Genomic DNA, 22,110 nt, shown 5'->3' on the forward strand with positions numbered 1-22,110 from the left:
ACATGTTGCTGTAGAGCCAGTTTCCTGAGTCAAAGTGCCTTTCTGACTAAAACCTCAACTTTTATTCCATAAGCAAAATAGCGGTTTGGTGCACCTAGGGAGGGGCAACGTCTGCTGAAGCACCCATTTTCTTTTGGAGTCACAACCCACTGTTGCCTACATATATATATATAAAACTATTATTATTCATACTTCATATTTTACACATGGAGCATTAATAACAATTGCTAATATCTATGGATATCCCTAGTTTTTCTAACTCTCATATTTCAGAGAAGCTTCCTCTCTCTCTCTCTCTGTATATGTATGTATTTATATTTATATATAAATAAACAGTGTATATATATGATAAGTAAGATGACCACTGACCTGGTAAATTGTAGACTCTCATAGTCTGCTGAACATGTTGGAAATAGCAAGTCACCTCCGAATAGAACGGACCCTCGACAATGCGTACCACAGGAGGGTCTTTTGGAGTATACGGCTGTAAAATAAAGCAGTGTGGCCTCTTAGGAACTCTACAGAAACCTGATTTAAGTCCAGCCAGAAACATTTACTGGCTTTGGGTAAGTATGCCAGCTAAAGGTAATATTTACATATGAATACATAGAACGGAATGTAATCAAATGGAAGTGATGTGTATTTATATGATAATGAAATGCCCACAGTGCTGTAGGAGTGACAGGAGGACACAAGTGGAGGGGGTTGCAGAGTGCTTGATGTTGTGAGTAGTGCACCATAGTATTCAGCTTTTATACTTCATAAGATAGTAATAACAGTTTAAAGGTTAAGGCTAGGTATTTTCTTATTTACATACGTTCAATTAGGTTTGCTGATTCATTTCTTAGTGAGTTTTTATAGTGCTTGTCAGTTGTTAATACATGGATACGCACAGCCATGGAGAACAGAATCGTATGTCTATTACTGATGGGTTCTACCCCTAAGGTTCACAACCAGTGGAATGTGTACCCCATATTGCCATAATCCTTAGGCTGTGTTCACACCGATATATGAAAAATCATCCAAGTTGCATCTACAACAAATGGATAATTTTGAATCCATATAGAGCTCCATATGTTTGCAGAGGAGACGGCTTTGAATTTATGAGCTCTATTGTGTATATTATAACCTCTATACCTTGGCATCTCCATCCGGTAAGAAGAGATAGGCTCCACTTTTGTCCTTGGATGTTCTAGTTCCATAGATGAGAAATTCCATGCTGACTTTCTGTTCCTGCTCCTCTCCGGCTCGCTTAATGCCCTGCAACAATCGATATATAATTACATGAAACCCGGCATGAAGTGCCCAAAACTGCATCAAGTTCTGATCCGCGCATAACATACTATGGAGATATGAGATAACACACCAATATCACTTTATAAAGTCTGCAATTTTTATTAAAAGCTGTGGCTTATGGACTGCAGACAACATTAGGAGTTCATGTTAGAATAACCTGTGAATATAGCAGGCTAATATAACATGCTATAGCCTGAACAGATATCAGGGCTACACAAAAGGATATAATGCTGTGCATTAATGGTCTGCTTTCACAAATCTTCCCTTAAATCATAAAAAAAATGAAGTCTAGAGAGACTAGGGAACAGACTAGGATAAACATTGAGAGTCTTCAGTAGTTGATACTGTTTAATGGCTAAGTGAAAAGACGATGACAAATCGTAAGCCTTGGAGAGTGCTTAGGACCGAGGAGTCTGGAAAGCACGCTATTTGTCATCATATGCTCAGTTAGCCAATAGATACGATCAACTGCTGAGGACTCTCTAAGTCTATCTGCTCTATCCACTAACACGGAAAATAGATCTATTTTTCCTTTAGGCTATGCTTGACGTGGTCATTGTAGAAAAAGGGATTCTAATGATAGAATCACTTTAACATATAGCTCCAAAATGTCCACAGGCTACCATTGAGTCAGCATATTTTACTATGCTATCCTACACAGGGAGATACCATGGGGTATGCATTTTTTACAATGGGAACCTGAGTGACCAATCCCGCTGTATGCCTATACAGTGGCGTAGGTCGAAGACCTGCATCAATGGTGGAGATGCTCTCAAAAAAAGAAGTGAGAAGATCCTCAAAGGGAATCTGTCACCAGGGTGAAGTATATAAAACCAGCAACACAGTTAGATAGATCAGGCTCCATGAAAATTTGTGCCTCTGTTGGCGAGATGTTCATTTATTTCACAATATGCACATTAGCACCAAGGGGGCGAATCCATTACTCCAAACACAGGGCCAAGCAACATTTCAGCATAGTTTTCTGGCCCTGTCACTCAAAAGAAGAAAAAGGGAAGCAGCGCGTCTCAGAGTAGTGTGCAGAATAGTGGTTTGGAGCAAAGGATTTACCCCCAGTGCTCCAGACTGCTTACTTGCATATTGTGAAATAAATGAATATCTCTGCAATGGAGGCAAAAATCTTCATGGGAAAAAAGGCATTAAATTCAGGTGAGCCTGACCTTTCCAACATGCTTCACCCTGGTGACTCTCTTTAAGTTCAGGGCTCCACATTGCAAAAACACTGTGTTTTATGGTACCTGCAACGTGGATAAGATTCTGGCTAATCCCATCCACACATTACAGAAATAAATCGCAGCATGTCAATTATACCTGTGGAAACACTGTCATGTTCCATATAGGAAAGCTCTGCAGACTTTCTGTGAAAAGTACTGTGGGAAATAACTCAATGCATTTCCGCTGTGGTCTGTTCCACAGAATTTTTCAACTATGACGTATTATGTGTGGCCTTAGCCTAAGGCCAGGGCTCCATGGGCCGGAAATGCCGCGGGGAAAAATCGTGGCGTTTTACAGTATCTGCAAAGTGAATGGGATTCATGCGAATCCCATGCCCACTTTGCGTTTCAATCCGCAGCGCAGCAACGCTGCGATTTCCAAAACCGGCGAGGGTTTGGAAATCGCAGCATATCAATTATATCTATGGAAACGCCAGTGGCTTTCCTGTAGATATAATGGTAACAGAGAGTCTGCGGAGGAAAGCTCAGTGAACTTTCTGTTCATAGTGCTGCAGGAAGAACCACGATGCGTTCCTGCCGCGTTTTTTCCCGTTGCGGATCGTCCCATCGGGCCTTAGCCTAAAGCAGTATTTTTCAAATGCAGTCTTCACATGCCCACACACAGGATAAGATCTGAGGATATCCAATACAGTAAAGACTAAATATACACAATACAGGAAATCCTTTGATCCTAAAAGCCATTTGGGTTACTTTAGAACTAAAGTTGAGTAAAGAAATTCGGGAATACTATATCTGTAATACAGCATTTGATGGAGCATGGCGCAGAGAGCCCACATACAAGAATAACATATAGTCAGAGGTGCTCTTCCCATTTACTCACCTTCAATAGACCTGTGACGCCAGAAAACCACACCTGCATGTACTGATTCTCTACATAGAAGTCATCCGTGCTGGTTTCTAAAAGCTTGACGGGAAACATTTCCTGTTTCTTTATGTTTAGGTCTCTACCATGTAGGTAAACCCGAACATTGGATTTAAGGGTAGTGTGTGCATCAAATGACATGTAAAGCTGAAAAATGCTCAGCCCAAGTGCTGGTAAGCGGGCCGTGAAGGACACCTGTCACAGTGAAACAGATCATGACCAAATATTAATGAAACATTTCCATATTAATGAACAATATCCTTCAAGACCTGAGCTAGTCAAACAATGACTGTAAGGCCAAGGCCCCATGTTGCAAAAACTCAGCTTTTCTTGTTGCAGATTTTGCTGCATTTTTTTGAGCCAAAGCCAAGAAATGGGAAATATATAGAAAGTGCTTATACTTCTACCTTCTACTCAATCTAGTCCTAGGTTTGGCTCAAAAATCGCAGCAAAATCTGCAACAAAAAAAGCTGCGTTTCCGCAACGTGGGGCCATGGCCTCACACAGAGTAATATAGAACTAATTTTGAGGTAGATTCTGCCTCAAAATTCCACCTGAAATGAGCCTCAAGTTATCTCAAAGGGAGGATGCCAATTATTTTTCCTATAGCTGATTTTTTTCACCTTGCAAAAATACATAAGCGTCATACTCGATCTTCAAGCAGAAATATCAAAATATAAACATTATACTTTGATTTTAGAAAAAAATAGTCTATAATTTTGTATTAAGGCTGCGTTCACAACTGCGTTGGAGCCGCTTTTAAGACTTTTTCATCTGTCAATTTCAGATTAAAAGCAAAGGACACCCAACAGACTTCACTGAGTCAATGGGGTCTGTTGGGCTCAGTTTTTGTCCATTACTTTAGCATTCTGCCTTTCCACTGAAGTTGTAGAAAATGGGACATCCCAACACTAGTGTGAACTTAGCGTCAACCAGATTATATAGCATTATATACAATGGCTATATAGCATTATATACAATGGCTGTGGACCTAGACAAACAGCATTCAACAATGTAGACACAAAATTACCATAACATTTGTAAAGACACTTTGCCATAATCAGCAAATCAGATTGTGAAGTTTGAGATGGGAATACCCCTTTAACCATATATATAATTCCATTTCACTATTTAAATTGAAACAAAATACATACATCTTGCAGTATTCACACTGTTGGCTAAGCCTCACAGTGGGGCTGACACTTCCCGTTTTGTAGAGATTGCTTCTCAGCAGTCATCGCATTATCTTCACAGGCAGGATAAAAATGAACCGTGAAACCAAATAACCCAAGATCCATATTTGACAATAGTTGATGAGACAACTCACCATGCTCCTGCACAATGACCTTTGCACAAAATTATAAATAATTTATGCATTTCCCCCAAGTTATGCCAGGGCCCTGTGTGACGTAAACATTGCGGCAAAAACCGTGGTGTTTTACAGTAACTGCAAAGTGGATGGGATTCTAGTGAATCCCATACACACAGTAACAAAAAAATACAAGCAGCAGAAACTCTGATTTCCAAAATGGTTTTGGAAATCACAGCATGCTAATTATATCTACAGAAATGCTGGCAGTTTCCCTATAGAAATAATTGAAGCATATAATTGAAACCTCTGCGGACTTTCTCTGAAAAGTGATTCAGGTAAAACTGCAATGCTTTTCCGCCGCATTTTTTCCCACAGCACTTTTTTGCAGCGGTGCATTATGTGGGGCCATGGCCTTAAAGAGTTTATCCATCTTTATTGAAGCCTATGGGAGACCGATGCAGAATCGATAACTGCAGTTGCCAAATGTATGGCTTGTGAGCAGCGCGGCATCCAGCATGTAGACAATGCTCTGGTATACAGCTGAAGGATAGGCCATCAGTATTATAAAGCAGGATAACCCCTTAAACTTTAAAGTGTACCTCCAGTTATAAAAACTTTTCATACGATTAGTACAGGTGAATATGTGAAATTTTGTATTATATTTTATTAACAAAATATGTTTTCTTCTCCACTTTACAGGAAGAATTATTTTTGCCATAGTAGTCTATGAAGAGGGGAGGGGGGATAGAAAAGACACTCAAATAGTTGCTGCTTTTACACTGTGGTATTTTGAACTATTTTAATTCTGTTATATTGCAGATAAGAGGCTACTAGTGCACAGAAGGAGGCAATAAATCAATTTACTAACTAGCACTTCACCCCTCCTTTCTCCATAGAGCTCTAAGTGTGAGGCATGCACTATTCCCACGCACTATTCATTTATGAAAAGTTGTTTAAAATGGAGGTATGCTTTAAGGTATATTTAAAAATCATGGTATTTGTAGCAATTTTTGTTTTGATAAAAATGCAAAAAGTGCAGTAAAAACTCAGCATGACTATGACAGCGAACCCTTAAAGTTGCACTTAAAGAGGACCTTTCACCACTTTTGGGCACATGCAGTGTTATATACTGCCAGAAAGCCGACAGTGCGCTGAATTCAGCGCACTGTCGGCTTTCCCGATCTGTGCCCGGTGTAAAGAGCTTACGGTGCCGGTACCGTAGTGCTCTATGGTCAGAAGGGCGTTTCTGACCATTAGCCAGGAACGTCCTTCTGCCTCGCGGCGCCAATCGCGCTGTACTGTGGAGCAGGGAGGAACTCCCCCCTCCCTCCCTCTGATAATGCTCGTCTATGGACGAGCTGTGTGAGCAGAGGGAGGGGGCGTTCCTCCCTGCTCCACAGTACAGCGCGATTGGCGCCGCGAGGCAGAAGGACGTCTCTGGCTAATGGTCAGAAACACCCTTCTGACCATAGAGCACTACGGTACCGGCACCGTAAGCTCTTTACACCGGGCACAGATCGGGAAAGCTGACAGTGCGCTGAATTCAGCGCACTGTCGGCTTTCTGGCAGTATATAACACTGCATGTGCCCAAAAGTGGTGAAAGGTCCTCTTTAAGTTGGAGTTTCACCTCAAAGCACATGTCCCCTCAGTAAAGTTAATTTACCCCAGTATGCACAATAATCATCAGAATTTTTCCCAGACTACTTCAGTTTTCCACAAGACAATGTGGCCCGGCTGAAGTTACTGATGAAACCAGTACCCTAACCAAGTATTGTGAGTACATGCTTAGGTTAGAAAATTAACCAAATTGGAGATGAGTTCAGGGAATTCTGCCGCTTCCTCAAATGTCGCTTCAATATTACAGAGCACATTATACTGAACAAACATGATATCTTTGTCACTTTTGTAGGTTTGGAGAAAAACATATTTGCAATATTATGCAAATGAGGTAGTTGGTGCACTGCGGATGGGCTGTCAGTTTCCTGGAGCACTGCTCTTGCAACTCAGACCTGACCACTTCCTGTCTGCACCACCCAGTGCAATGAAAATTGATCCTCCCACTGCTATGACATCACCCATCACATCTGAGCGCTAACAGCAGTACTCCCAGGGAGCTGACAGCCACCCCTAGTGCTCTGACTACATTATTTGTATAAGACTTTAAACTGTTCTAAATCTCCAATAGTGACATACATAACAAAAGTATTGTTATTTATTACTATAATGTGCTCTGTAACATGGTGGTGAGAGTTGAAGGTGGTAAGACTCCCTGTAAGTTTGGGATAAATCTGTGCATCTGTATCTAATGATAGGACTCTCTCATAACATTGGCAGATTGGATTTGTCTTTATATGTAGCTATGATTAGTAAGTCCAGTTGATTGCATTGTATATAAGTAAACTGATCTGTCATTTTGTCATCAGATACTGAGACTGCTGTACTGTCCCTCTCAGTCTCGGTTCACATCTGTGTTCGGGCCATTTCGTTCCCCTCTCTGCATAAAAATTGCGGAGAGAAAAGTCTGGCAAGCAGCACTTTTCTCAATGCATTTTTTGTGCCGAAACCAGATGGACCACATTATAGTTTATGGGGTTCACCATTTTCCTAACACATTAGGTAACCGCATTTTTATGCAGATTAAGTTTCCGTTCGGGGGGTCCCCAAGCGGACTCCCAAAATGGAAACCCATGCGCATATGTAAATCGGGCCTCCGATCTGCTTCTTCAGATTGGCTGCTAAGCAGAAGCACAAGCCCAGCACTCAGTACAAGCCTCTTCAACCTTATTGTATGTCATATATACTTTCTAATATTTTCAAATTGCTAACAGGCTTTTCCATAAAAAAGAAAAAATAGATTAAAAAAAATTAGAAATTCATAAAAATATGTAAGTAGACCATGAAAGGATGAGTTCAGAGAACGATTGATCAAGTATAATGGAAACGTGCAGCTTGAACTCCATTACCAAAAGTCTTCCTGACCTGGAAAACATCAGGGTTCATGTCTGTCAATGACTGCCAAACTGGACTAAGCTGAACGGCCATTGGCTGCCCTTCTTCTGTGAGTACACGTACATGAGGTGTGTTCACCAACACAGAGACTACGCACAAGCGATTCTGCTCTACGGGGTTAAAGACGACTAAGTACCTATAACAAAAAAAAGAGAAAAGATAAGTTAATGCAACTGGCACCAACAAGGCACCAATACACCATGCCAGGAAGGATATTAACTGCTTTGTAAGTAATAAATATAGAAGTTATCAATCCTGTCTAATTTATTATGTAATGGTTCTAGAATATGTGTCTACGACACTGATAAGGCAACTTGCCAGAAAAATAATCCTTAAACTTTAATAAGTACTATAATGGGTTAGTGGATATAATGTTATAGTTTATGCAGATGGCCTGGAGCAACGTACCTTGGAGTTGTACCTAATTTAATAATGGTTTTCTCTGGTAGAGTCTCTTGGGTCAACCGGCTGTCATCCTGAAAGTGAAAATTGATAGATTAATGTGGAAATATCACTTTCCATAGCACACATTATATGTATACAAAATGTTTACTGGACCACAAGAGGAAAATTCTCTTAATTCAACTAGACAAGGCTTTAAAAGATACTTCCTAAAATATACAATCTCTCAGTTATGGTACTTTATGTGCCCATCAGGGGACAGTCATCTTTATGGCTGTCTGAAACTGGCTTAAATCCACTTTAGCCCAAGTATATTATTCATCCATATCTTAGCCACTTTTATAAAATATTCATTGTGAACATTGGAACTAAAGTTGTTTGCGAGGCTTTTCACATGGGCGCATATAATATATTTGGTTTATGAGTGTAAAATGCCCATTGAAGTCCAGGAGGAGTGTTCAATAAACAGATGCGCCTTATCAGTTTTGCTCTGTAAAACAAAGAGATTGTTATGTGTTTTCTGCTTTTTCCAAGAAGATGGCCCATTAATATAAAAAATAGCACAGAAGACACATAAAAAAACAATGCTGTTAACAAATGGATCCATTCATATTCTGAAACCTCTTCTTAAGACTAAAATGGACATTTTACAAGGCAACACAGATGCGAGTAGCACATGCTGTATTTTCAAAGACGTTTCTTTAGGCTAAGGCCCCATATTATGGAAACGCAGCTTTTTTTTGTTGCAAATTTTGCTGCATTTTTTTTCAATTAAAGTCAGGAGTGGATTACCATAAATAGAAGGGAAAGGTCTCAGTGATTCCTTTATGTTTCCCATTCCTTTCTAAGCCACTCCTGATTCTGGTTAAAAAAGAAATGCAGCAAAACTACAACAAAAAATGTTGCTTTTCCACAGCGTCCAATCCAGCCTTATAAATCTTGGCAACAAATCCCATACATTAAAGGGATTACCCACCACTACAAAATTGATGGCAGCTGCACGCCCCATGAAAAAGCTTATCTGCAGTGTCCAGACACGTGGGCCTACCCTCACCTAAAACTAATGGCAAGAAATTCCCTGCCACTGCATAAAGTGTTCAGGAATGGTTATAGGAGCCTGGCAAACAGTTTGTGGTGTTGACTTGGCCTTCAACCTCCTCAGTTCTCAATCTGATTGAACATCTACAGGATCTGCAGCTAAACCAAGTCCAATCCATGGAGGCCCCGTCTTTCTACTTACAGGACTTGAAGGATCTACAGCTAAAATCTTTATGCCAATATCATAGAACACCAAAGAGGACTTTTGGAGTTAATGCCTCAATGGGTCAAAGGTGTTTGGTGGGATAAAGACGGCCTACAGAATTGGCATCTATGAAGTTTTTATGTTGGGACTAAAACTGCAGTTGACTAAACGTTTCAAAGCAAGGGTGCGTGCACATGGAGTAATGTGCCGCGTGACCTGGCACTTATACGGCGTGTGAGATTTTGAGCACAAAATCACGGCCGCAAAATAACGCAGCGTATACGATCCAGGCTCCCATTGAAATCAATGGGTGCGTATACGGCACTCAAAATCTCACACGCCGTCTATGTGCCAGGTCACGAGGCACGTTACTCCGTGTGAACGCACCCTAAGGAGCTAGACATGTCCAACTGTATAGCCATATACACCTTTATGCAAAGCCAAACCCAATGTGAATAGAGCTTTCTAATATACTAATGTGGAAAGTGAATCGCAGTCCATTTATCTGCACATATACTTCTTTTTTCATACACATTTGCTATTCAGCTTTGTTCCCATGAAAACTATAACATTGTGTGGAACTGGCATAGAACACTGCATAGAAATCCACTGCCTAGTTATCACAAAATGAATCAAGTCTTCCATTTGTGTCTAGTGTATAGTGCTGAAGCTGAGCCCTAACATGAGCAGCATTTTATTATTCTCCATCTCATTCAAAGCCACAATGGGACTTATTAATCCACTCCGCTGAAAGATGACCTATTAAAAACACACCCGCAGAGCCATCTTGTTATGTCCATAATACAATTACCGTGCTGAAGAATGGCACAGAGTGATCATAGTGATACTTCTCCTTGTCTGCTACAACCAGGTAATGAGCTGCATTAATTAAGATGCGTTTCAGATTCATCAGCGAATGGAGCAACCTGAGAGACAAAGAGGAACATGCAAGACTGACATGCAGAAAGACAAGCCAGATACAGGTCTGGGTTAGAACCAAGCAACTAGTCAATAGACTGCCATTTGTAAGGAGGTTCAGGAAAGAGAGTCAAAGCGAGAATCAAGATTAAGCCTTTGTATGTACTTCAGAGAGTTTCACCATCACACTATTATATTAGACCCTATGTTTTTATGTTTATACACACTAAAAGTTTGTACTGAAGATCCTTCATTGGTGCCTGCATAGTGTGACTATGTGCAGTTGGTGGTTCCTTCTCCACAATTGATCATAACTACTTTCCCACTGTTTGTGTATCTATGTTGAACAAACACTGCAGAATCCTATAACTGGAATCAGTTCTAAAGCTGGCTATACACCCTCAGTAACTGTCACATGAATGACCATACGCATGTATAGTTGGTTCAGCCACGGGTGCATGTGTTCTCAACAGGGAGAGGTAGTATAACTCACTCTGAGAACAAAGGATCTAATCCTTCTTCCCTTTTTCTCATGATGTACTGTTTGAAGGTAGAGAATGCCTTTAGTAGACAATTTATTATCTCGTTCCCCCATACCTGGAGCCAATGGCATTGAGGTTACAGTCTATTGCACCTTATAATGTCAAGAAGAGAGACGTATAATTCTGAGGGTCAACTCTGGTATTCACATCTTTATTAGTAAGTCTTAATAATATAAGAAAGTAGGCTAAGACCCGATGTTGTGGAAATGCAGCTATTTTTGTTGCAGAATTTGCTGTAGTTTTTGAGCCAAAGCCAGGAGTGGATGAGCAGAAATGAGAAGTATAACTGTTTACTATAAACTTTCCTTTCCTTTGGTAGCCATTCTTAGCTTTGGCTCAAAAAATGCAGCAAGTTCTGTAACAAAATAAGCTGCATTTCCATAATGTGAGGCTTCAGCCGAGGGCCCGGGCCCCATGTGGCGTAATTGCGGCAGTTTGCTCATGGCAAAAACACAGTGAAAAAAAAAAAACACTGCATTTTACAGTCACAGCAAAGTGGATGAGATTCTAGTGAATCTCATCCCCACTTTGCGTCAAAATATGCGCTGTGGACATGCGGCGATTTCCAAAACGCTACAGAAATGCTGGCAGTTTTCCTATATGCGTAATTGAAGCAGAAAGTCAGCAGTGGAAAACTCTGTGCACTTTCTGTCAAAAGCGCTGCAGGAAGAACCACAATGCGTTGCCGCCCCAATTTTTTCCCACAGCGCTTTTGAGCTGTAGGACGTCACATGGGGCCTTCGCCTTAAGGTGTTTTCCAGGCTTTAATATTAATAACCTACTGTTATGATAGGTGACCAACATCAGATTAGGGGGTTGTCCAACAATAGGCACCCCCACTGATCCAGATACACTGGACAGGTCCAGAAGAAGCCAGCTCCATCCATTGTATGCTGGCAATGCCAAGTCACTGTAGCTCAGTTCTCATTCACTGGAGCTATGGTGAAATATTAAAGTATTGTGCTACTAAGCTGTATACAGAGCTGTCTGTTTCTGACTCTGTACACTATATAACTTTGGGGTAAGTAGCTTCTCAAATTAGTCATTGACATGAAATGTTCAGAAAACAGCTTTAAATACATTGAAAAAGGAGCTACGGAAGTTTCTAGAATTCTTCTAGTGATTCAGTCATTTTGGAGGCTTCTTACCGTACACCGTAGTCAATAACCACAGCTTCCTTTGCTGTGCCAGTGATGGCATCATGATGCTGGAACAGACCAAGGTTGCGCCTGGCATCAGTTAGCAATGCATAATCGGAAAGTGGATATTTACTTTCCAGGCCAGCTCTTCTAGCATGATTTATGGCTAGACTGTACAGGATTTCAGCCCCTCTGCAAATGTACACAACATAATACACATCAATTATAGTATCTTCAGATAAAGAATGAAGAATGCTTACTAGGTGACAATGACATTATATTATATTGCCCCTTTTCTGTTCTTTGGTTAAATGATGAGTCTAGGTACCATGGCTAGTTTCCAAGAATCAAGGAGCACACAAAGCTATCTTGCATGTGTTTTTGCATCCATTACAAACTTAGTTTAACATGGGAGGCCTTAAATTGACCATGTAAATGTCAATTACCTTGACCTTAAAAAGCCTCTTCACATACACTTTTTTGCATTTTGAAAAGTTAGTAAAACTAAAGCCATTATCAGTGTTTTTATGAGTTTTTATAACATTTTAAAGCCCAACAGAAAAGCCTACGGACATAAAATACCGCACAGAACAACATTCTGTGTATATAGTGTGTATCTAGAGTATGACTCCGATTGAAAAAAGTTGTAATTGAAAGGCCTACAAAAACTCCAGCCTTCTAGCTCTACTCTTCTACAGCGTATAGCCGTAATGTCGCTACTATTGGATCTGGATATGACACCTTGATCACCAAGCTGGATATGATTGATATAATAAATGAGCACTGTATTTATCGCATGAACATGGAATGCTGTGATCTTTTTCATTTATTATACGAAAAGTCCAAGCACTAAAACTTTAAAGAGGACCTTTCATCAGATCGGACACAGGCAGTTCTATATACTGCTGGAAAGCTTACAGTGAGCTGAATTCAGCGCACTATCGGCTTTCCTGATCTGTGCCCGGTGTAAAGCGCTATCGGTCCCGGTACTGTAGGGCTTTACAGTCAGAAGGGCGTTTCTGACAGTTAGTCAGGGACGCCCTTCTGCCCAGCAGCGCCTATCGCGCTGTACTGTGTGAGCGGGGAGGAACGCCCCCTCCCTCTGCTCACACAGCTCGTCCATAGACGAGTATTATCAGGAGGGGAGGGGGCGTTCCTCCCCAGTCTTAGAGCACAGCGGGATAGGTGCTGCTGGGCAGAAGGGCGCCCCTGGCTAAGTGTCAGAAACGCCCTTCTGACTGTAAAGCCCTACGGTACCGGGACCGAATTCAGCGCACTGTCAGCTTTCCAGCAGTATATAGAACTGCATGTGCCCAATCTGATGAAAGGTCCTCTTTAAAGTAACATCTGACCAGTTAAAAGTGGTGAAAAGTCACTAGAACATTGTCTAGGTGAAAGGAATGGATGCCTGGACTTTGTTTCTAAAACTTTACTAAATAATATTTCTAGCCATTGTCATCCCCAACAAAGCTTAGTAAATAAGAACCATGGTTGAACTGGTTGCTACTACTATCATAGATTGTAAGCCATTATGGGCCTTTTATCTCACCGTACCAGTTGGTCACTGATAGTATTGTACTTGTTTTTTGTATTCTATGTATTGTATGTACACCCTCAAATGTACAGCACCATGGAATGAATATAATAATGTACAGCACCAAGAAATTAATATAATAAGGCACAGCACCATGGAATGATATAATAAGGTACAGCCCCATAGAATTAATATAATAATGTACAGCACTAGAGATCAGCGAGTAGTATTCGATCGAATACCTCCCCTGCATAGTTATTGGTGTAATCAGTTGAATACCACGTAGTAAACGCAGTAAAAATTCGATGCCCCTCCCACCTTCCCTGGCGCTTTTTTACACCAATAACTATGCAGGGGAGGTATTCGATCAAATACTACTCACTCATCTCTATACAGCACCATGAAATTAATGGTTCTCTAAAAATAAATAATAATAATAATAATAATAATAATAATAATAATAAATAATACTTTGTCTTTAAAAAAAAAACAAAAAAAACCCCAACCCTCTAATTATGGAATTAAATGAAAAAGATTGGCCACTTACAGTATCTTCTATAAACCTCCTGGAAACAGCACTAGGAGCACTCACTAAGGCCGGGTTCACACAAGGTTTTTTGGTCCGGAACAGTTCCTGACCAGAAAATGGGTAGCCGCGACTGAATGCCGATGCACTGCAGTGGCATCCAGTTGCGCCCTTCCCCCTCTCCTCCAATGAATGGGCCTAGTCGGGAGGAGGGAGAGTCTTCAGTCTTCAGGGCCTTGAGAATGAGCATGTCGCTTCTTTTTCCAGGAGCCAGAAGAAACGTCTCCTGGAAAGAACTCACCTGCTCCCATTGATTTCAATGGGAGTCGTCTTCCTTTTGGTCAGGATTTTGAGGCGGATATGGCCTCAAAATCCTGACCAAAAAACCCTGTATGAACTTAATACACTGAAGTACGGTTTCATTGCCTCTTGTCCCAATCACAGTAGCAGCTTCCCTGGTTTCCCTGCCCTCTGGTCCCAAGCAATCTGCTGATGGAGAGGCACATGTCTTCTACATAGAAGAACACTGTTCATGACCTAGATAACTAAAATATGTGCAGTGCCATGAATAGAAGCTGCTAATGGACAAGTCTGGATACCATACCTTCCATCAGTAGCCAGCTTGAGATCAGAGTGAAGGGAATCCATGGGAGCTGGCTGCATTACACACAATGGCGGCTCTTCTCTTGGGATGATTTTTTTACTATAGTATATTGGTAAGAGCTCATAAAACTGTTTCCAGAAAGGGTGTAAAAGTTAGGTTATCTAATCTAAATGTACCAGAACTCTGGTGGAAATTATGCCAAGTATACAAGGTGTATAGCAAATGTATTATTTCACACTTTGCTTCCCTTAACAGTTATATGTGTTAAGATAAAAAGTGTCTCACTAAGAAGTGTGCCATTTTATTAGTCTATGAGGTACAATAAGGTAAAAAAAAAAAAAGACTAACATATTCAGTGAGTTGCTCTAAATGTATTATTCCATGTACCCCATATTGGTGCAGTTTTCATAATAATTGCCATCATGTCATATCTGCATAATGTGCTTTTCCCTCACATACCATGTCATACCATTGATATTCGACTACTACTCTACGACAGTTATATCTGTCTCCGGCAAAGGGCGAAGTATAAGCTACATCTTCGACAATAGCATGGGGGTGTCAAGGATTACAAAAAAAATCTACAAATGAGTTCTGAAATACCGGACAGTCCATGGTTCGGTATTGCAGCTCAAACCCTTTCACTTGTCTACATTCATTATTGGCACTTCACATGTATTTGTACCTACCGTATGTGTGACTCCAGGACCCTGTCCATGCTCTTGTAGAATGGTCTTGATGTATAGTATCCAGTCCAATAGTGATCCTCCCGGTCAGCATAAGAGAAGAAGTCTCCAGTGAGCACTGGAAATTCGGGTGGTTTCACCCCTGAGGCTACTCCCATCTTTTTATATAGAGCGTCAAAATAATCTGACAAAGTTCCAAACTGAGCCTGTAGGGGGAGTCCCGGTTATTAGAAAAGAAATACTGAGACCAACGAACAGTCACATAGTCTTAGAGGTGGAAGCACACTTAACACTGTCATAACATTAGGCCAAGACATACTGTAGGTACTGGGTGATTTACCCATGCTTGCTACACAAAGTTACATGGTTGGTGAACAAATAAAAGGACCCAGAAGTACAGAATTTAATCAACCCTATTATCCCAAATCATTGTCACCAATAATGTTCATTTTTGACAAAATATCCCCACAAAACACTTTTGACACATCAAATCTTACGTACTTACCTTAACATGGAGTTCTGGATGGGAATTCATGTAGTCAAAGAGCTTCTGGTAGTTCATGAACTGAGCGTCCCACTCCTGCATTTTATCATATCGGAAGTCATCACCTAAGGGCACAAGGACCACCTTACTGCGGTACAATTTGGATTTCTTCCTATATTGGTCCAGTAGGAGGCTTGCTCTGTAATGAAAAAATAGATGTATTAGGAGGTCGATGAAACTGCCATATTCATGTCTAAATACTGGAGCAACTTGTTACCCTTCATGATTTCAGCTTTTTTGCAAAATTTAAAAGGACCTGAAATTTTGGGATAATGGAAATAAAATACACATACAATGTAACCATACACTTTCTGTTCATGTTGCAATGCTTCCTCAAAGGTCCCCAAACTCTGGTAGATGCGGGGTTTTATGGAACTGGTTTTAGCTAATATAAAATTGGATGTTTTCTGCTATAGCAAACGGCCTCCCATCCAGAAACAAAAGAATCCCGAGGACTGCCACACTTATTGTTTTACATGCAGTTAGTAGTCAGTGTGTGCGCTGAGCCCCCCACACTAAAGACCCATTTCCTGAGTGCTGTTTCCTTCAGAAATCAGGTTTGCACAAAGGTCTATATAGCAATATATATGTAGTTATATATAATTATGAAGAATGCTTCCATCAGACAGTATTTCAGTCAGTAATTGATAATCGACTCAGTGATGAACAAAGTGATGTTATCTATAGGGATGTGAGCTTCTATTGTAATGCTTATACAGATGTTCTCTACTATTGTTATCCGATCTTGATGATGATGTGATCTTGGTGATGTAACTGAGGTCACCGCTGCAAAGAAATTGGCAAGTGTCAGCCTATTATTAGGCTTAGTTACCACAGTGAAAATTACATAATATATATATATACTACTTTGTAAAGAATAGGTAATTTTCTGATGATACGCTTCCTTTAAGTCATTAAAATTTTTTGCCATGAGCAACATAACTGCCTCTATTCTTCACCTAGGAACAATTACCAGCAAGATGTCTTGCTTTTGTACACATTTTACTCTCGCACCAAATGACTTACCGTTCAGCTACATTGGACTCAGTGATGGCTCTTGGTGGTGTTTTCCAAGGGCAATTAATTCTTCCTCCTGGCAAGCGCCTGAAATCAAATTGGCAGCATATTTTGGGATCAGGGCCACATGTGTGAGGCACATCGTAGCTGTAAAAGGGCATCATGTGGCAAAAAATATCGGTACCAGAATCTGGGTCTGAGAATTGGAACACAATTGGAAAAATAATGTGTTAAAATATCTGGAAAATTAATTCAAGTTATTTTATGTTATAGAGGTATTTTTACAGTTATGAGAAATACTAGACACATAGTGACTTACAGACCACAGGAGCTTTATAATAGATTGTCTTGTAGAATAACTTGTTCAAGTCAAGCTCTGCTACAAAAACTCCTCTTAACCAGTCTAACAAAACTAAAGTAGATATTCTCACAAACAAGCACAAGCACATATACTGTCCTCCCAAGCAGGCAGAGATGGTACTGGTTCTAGCTGTCCATGTCAAAGTAGGGTGAACTCTTAAATTCAATATGATAACTGATCAGAAAAAGACAGAAGGATAAAAAGAAGGGTAGAAAGTGCAAAGTACACTGAATGGAAAATTTATTAGAGATACTCCTCTATCATGTTGGGCAACCTTTAGCCTTCATAACCACAACTATTCATTGAGGCATTCACCAACAAAAACCATCCCACAAATATTAGAGAACCAAAAAGACATTCCACCATTACCCCACCAGCCTAGATTGTTGACATCTGACACAAAGGATTCAGCGATTCATGCTGCTCGCGCCAAATTCTAACCCTCCCGTCAGCATAGTGCAACAGAAATTTAGATTCATCTGACCAGGCAATGTGTTTCCACTTCTCAGTGATACACTGTTTGTATTTTTTCTCATTGGAGTCTTGCTTTTCTGTTTTCCTTAGACAGCAATGACACTAGAACTAGTCCACCTGCCCTAAAGAAGAACGATTTGTGCACTCAGACATGTTAGTTGGAGCACCAGGTTTGTATTCAGCTGCTAAACAATTCTTGATATGCCCTTTTGTTGCATGTTTTTATCTCTACCCCACCATTCTCAGCAATGTCCTCCCAGCAGGCAGAGATGGTACTGGTTCTAGCTGTCCATATTAAAGTAGGGTGAACTCTTAAATTCAATATGATAACTGATCAGAAAAAGACAGAAGGATAAAAAGAAGGGTGCATGTTTTTATCTCTACCCCACCATTTTCAGCAATGCTTTCTATGCCAATGTATGAGAAAACCCCATAAAATGGGTAGTCAAGCACCAATGACCAAGCCACATTCAAACGGACTCGGGAAGGCTTGACTTTCCCAGTACTGATTCACATCTGATCCATGGAAAACTCACTTGATTTAATGCTGCACTCGGGGTAACATATCTCATTTACATTCAGGGAAGCTCCAATTGTGAAAGGGCAGGTATCTCTAATAAAGTGGACATTGAGTATATATAGAAGCCTAGAGCACGATAGACAATCTGTTGGGGGAACAGCGACGGAAAGCTGTGTTTCTGCCAGAGGTCTTTCTTTAATATTACAGTATAACAAAACTGAAAATTCCACCTTGTAATTCTACAGCCTAAGGATTAAGAATGAGCTCCCCGTTTTAGCAGTAACATTTATCAGTCCCTTACAAAATAATAAGTAATACAGAAATCAGTTAAGTGAAAAATCAATACCTTCGTCTTTGTACAGATGGTTTCTACTGTGCACTTATACAGTCAGACAGTCTGGCAGCACATCTGCTGAGCACACTACAATTCTGTAGACCCACATGCCTAGGACTAATGCCAAGGAAACAATTGGTGGTTTCTTACCCCATGTCTGTCTCCACATAAACTCCAAGCTTCGAGTGGCTGCAAAATGTTTTTTAATAGAATAATGCACCCGCTGGATCAGCATACTGGTTAGATTAGAGCGCTTTAAAAGGTATGGCATGGTGGAACTGTGCCCAAATGGATCCACTGCCCATCCTGACCTTGGAATGACACCTAAAATAAAGATTTTATTTTACTCTGCGTGAAAAGAAACTTTATTATTATTGATAAGGATGAGATCACTTGGTTAAAAATAAAATAACATAATAACAAATGACTCTAGATGTGTAATTTATTATATCAAAGAGATATTGCAGCTCGGGCCGATTTACGTGGAGAGGTGATGTATTGAAAAGGCAAAGATCAGTTCTTCCCTCTGGACAATTTATTTATTATCTCTGATGAAATTTAATAAAGATGGTTTCTTTGGTAAAAAACTGAAGTAAGTATCAGAGAGGAAGTAATTTACGTCCTTACCTATATTTTTCTTAAGCCACTGATGACCTTCTATCATCTGGTCAATCATTGCAAAATAGTGAGTATTGGCTTCATCGGGCATCACCCAACCACCAGTTGTCATTTCCAGTTGCCCATTAGCAACTAACCTGATGAAAAACAGAGGCACAGGTCAACAGAACAGGTAATGAAGAATACAAAGAGAATACATAAGCAATGCATACAGTCTGGTTACATCTAAAAAGCCTCCCAAATGAAGCTAAAAGCAACCATTCAGTAGTAATCTGACAGAGAAACAGAGGTCATTATGTTGGCCATACACTTTGGATAGTTGTTGTCCAATCACTTATACAACCAACAGCTCTCTATGTACTGAACTGGGAGAGATGAGAGAACAAAAATCCTATTGCCAATTCCTCATCATCCTTGACATATGTAATTTTGGTAAAAGTCAGTAGGTCCTATAGATATTAGATACTCGGCAGGCCCCGTCATAATCGGTGGGTTCAGTCTGACTATTCTCTAATGTGTATAGGCTGCTTTAGTCTCCTTGTTCTTTTAGTTTTTGCCTGGAACTGTTTAACAAAATGAATGGGAGAATAGTAGACAGAAGTATGTGGGGATCAGCTTTCCAATGAAAGGCAGGTCAACTTAAAGAGGACCATTCACCATCTCCACCAACTCCAGCTCTCAGTATCTGTTAATAGGCACAGTACAGATGGAATCCCCCACCCACCACCACCCCAGCAATCAGTGCTGTTACTTTTGGTACCTCATGATCTATTTAGTCTCTGTACTATCAGGAGGGCGGTGTCAGGCAGGAGCAGATAAGGGATGTGATTTTGAGCTCTGACATTGGCTGCCTCTGACACCACCCTTCTGACATTATAGAGCTTAAATAGTACATCAGGCACCAAAACTAACTGCATTTGTTGCTTGGGAATGGTGGGAGCTACAGAGAAAATTCCAACTGCGCTGGAATCAGTGAGGTGTCATCTATTAAAAGATGCCAAAAACTAGAATTGGTGAAGGTGGTGAAAGGTCCTCTTTAAGCCCTACCCCTCACTTCTAAGCTAATGCTGACATAGGTGTAATATTGTAGATGAAGGAGGGGGCACAAATTGAATACCTGCAGGGTATTTTATAGAAGAACATTTTTTTTCAACTTTAGTACAACTTTAAGATATTAAACCAGCTGACACAACGCATAATGGTCTACGACCAGGAATCATTTTTAACATGTTTTTAACATATTTATAGCACAGAGAAATATGATGGGTATCATGTCCGTTACCTTCGGACTGCTGCTCTCTTCTGGGAGTTGATGTTGTCCCACCACTTGGAGAAGAAGGAGATCTCTGACCATATAAACCTCCGTCGAGGATCTTCCTGTAGCTTCACTACCATGTTGTTGAGAATATGCTGAGTCTGGTCATAGTAATATTTATCAAATGTTTTTATCCAACCTAGCGTACAAAATGGAAGACAGAAATTAGATTGATGCAAGAATTATATATCATCATTACATCATTACAAAGGCAGATCCTCTCCGTGTCACACAATTAAAGGGACATAAAATGGACAAAATGGCCTAGATGTACCTTAGTGTCAGTCAGTGTGACCTTAGTCAAATAGCCCAAAAATGCTCCATAATTATCACAGTGACTGATGCTAAATGACAGAAATCTGGCGTATCTATAGACTGTCTAGTCTCCGTTTATACCACCTGTCAGGTCTTTATTTGTCCTCAAATCGGTCCCGGCAGCTGCTGCATCACTTTCTGCACTTTTAAGTCATGTACCTAATAGCTTTCTAATGACCAAACCCAAAGTTATAACCTTTTAAAAACCAGATCAGTATGTAAATGTACCTGAACTAGTCACGTTCTGCGGACACTTCAGCTTTGCTAGTCATGCAGTCTGGGCAGTTATTTCAGCACTACATCATGCCCACTAAATGGGATTGACAACTTCCCCATGTCCCTCTCCTCTCTCCCTAACTGCTATGGCCTGAGCACTCTGACTTGAGTGCTGGAGGGGGCGCATGCGCAGAGTGTGGAAGGAGTTTGGACAGAGATGGCTGTAACTCCACAAAATTTTGGGAGAACATAAGGAGAGAGGAAGAGGACACCAGACAGGAAAACTTGATGTAGTGCCAAAACCACCCCCAGACTACATAACAGGCATGCTGAAGTATCCACTCACCATGACTAGTTCAGATACATTTGCATACTCCAATCTGATTTTTGAACTTATAACTTTGGGTTTTATGATCAGAAATATGACTTTGGGACATATCTAGACGGCGCAGAACATGATGCAGCAGCTGCTGTGGTTGGTTGAGGTAAAAAAACAAAAAACAAACCCAATAGATTCCCTTTAAACCAAGATTTTGGTACAACTTGGCACATTCCTTTTCAGAGAAGTCACATCCATATCTCTAGGAAGTGAGAAAAAAATTTAACTCAGTTTTAACTCATGCGCTATGTTCCACACTTATGTCAGTCTGTTCATAACCAATCATAATCAATCACTCGCACGCTCATGTCAACTCCACCACAAAAACATCTCCAGAATATGTCCTTTCCTTACCAGAGATACATTAAAGACACTTATTGTCTCTCTGATTCATTCTCGCCTTGACTACTGTAACTCCTTACTAATCGGTCTTCCCCTCACTAAACTCTCCGCTCTACAATCTATTCTGAATGCAGCGGCCAGGCTCATCTATCAGGCTAGACGCTACAGCGATGCCTCTGGTCTGTGCCAGTCACTACATTGACTGCCTATTCATTATAGAATAAAATATAAAGTTATCCCCCTCATCCACAAGGCTCTCCATAATGCCGCACCTCCCTACATTTCCTCCCTCATCTCTGTCTAACACCCAACCCGTGCTCTACATTCACTCAATGACCTAACACTTAC

The 22,110-nt window shown here is 40.6% G+C and overlaps 1 protein-coding gene across 2 annotated transcripts in view; it reads right to left on the reverse strand.

Annotated features, from left to right (window-relative positions):
• MAN2A2 (mannosidase alpha class 2A member 2) overlaps positions 1-22,110 on the reverse strand; it is an 82,139-nt gene that overhangs the window by 16,232 nt on the left and 43,797 nt on the right. For both annotated transcript variants that reach the window (XM_075273374.1, XM_075273373.1), the window contains exons 5-17: positions 20,478-20,649; positions 19,205-19,332; positions 18,728-18,901; positions 16,898-17,084; positions 15,833-16,010; positions 15,331-15,533; positions 11,987-12,169; positions 10,190-10,304; positions 8,142-8,209; positions 7,704-7,869; positions 3,370-3,606; positions 1,138-1,260; positions 370-484 (exon numbers count right to left, since the gene is read on the reverse strand). In XM_075273374.1, the coding sequence (XP_075129475.1) occupies positions 370-484; positions 1,138-1,260; positions 3,370-3,606; positions 7,704-7,869; positions 8,142-8,209; positions 10,190-10,304; positions 11,987-12,169; positions 15,331-15,533; positions 15,833-16,010; positions 16,898-17,084; positions 18,728-18,901; positions 19,205-19,332; positions 20,478-20,649 (2,049 nt within the window). The remainder of the gene's footprint in view (positions 1-369; positions 485-1,137; positions 1,261-3,369; positions 3,607-7,703; positions 7,870-8,141; positions 8,210-10,189; positions 10,305-11,986; positions 12,170-15,330; positions 15,534-15,832; positions 16,011-16,897; positions 17,085-18,727; positions 18,902-19,204; positions 19,333-20,477; positions 20,650-22,110) is intronic.

The sequence above is a fragment of the Leptodactylus fuscus genome, chromosome 5 (assembly GCF_031893055.1).
Source record: "Leptodactylus fuscus isolate aLepFus1 chromosome 5, aLepFus1.hap2, whole genome shotgun sequence".
NCBI classification, from domain to species: domain Eukaryota; kingdom Metazoa; phylum Chordata; class Amphibia; order Anura; family Leptodactylidae; genus Leptodactylus; species Leptodactylus fuscus.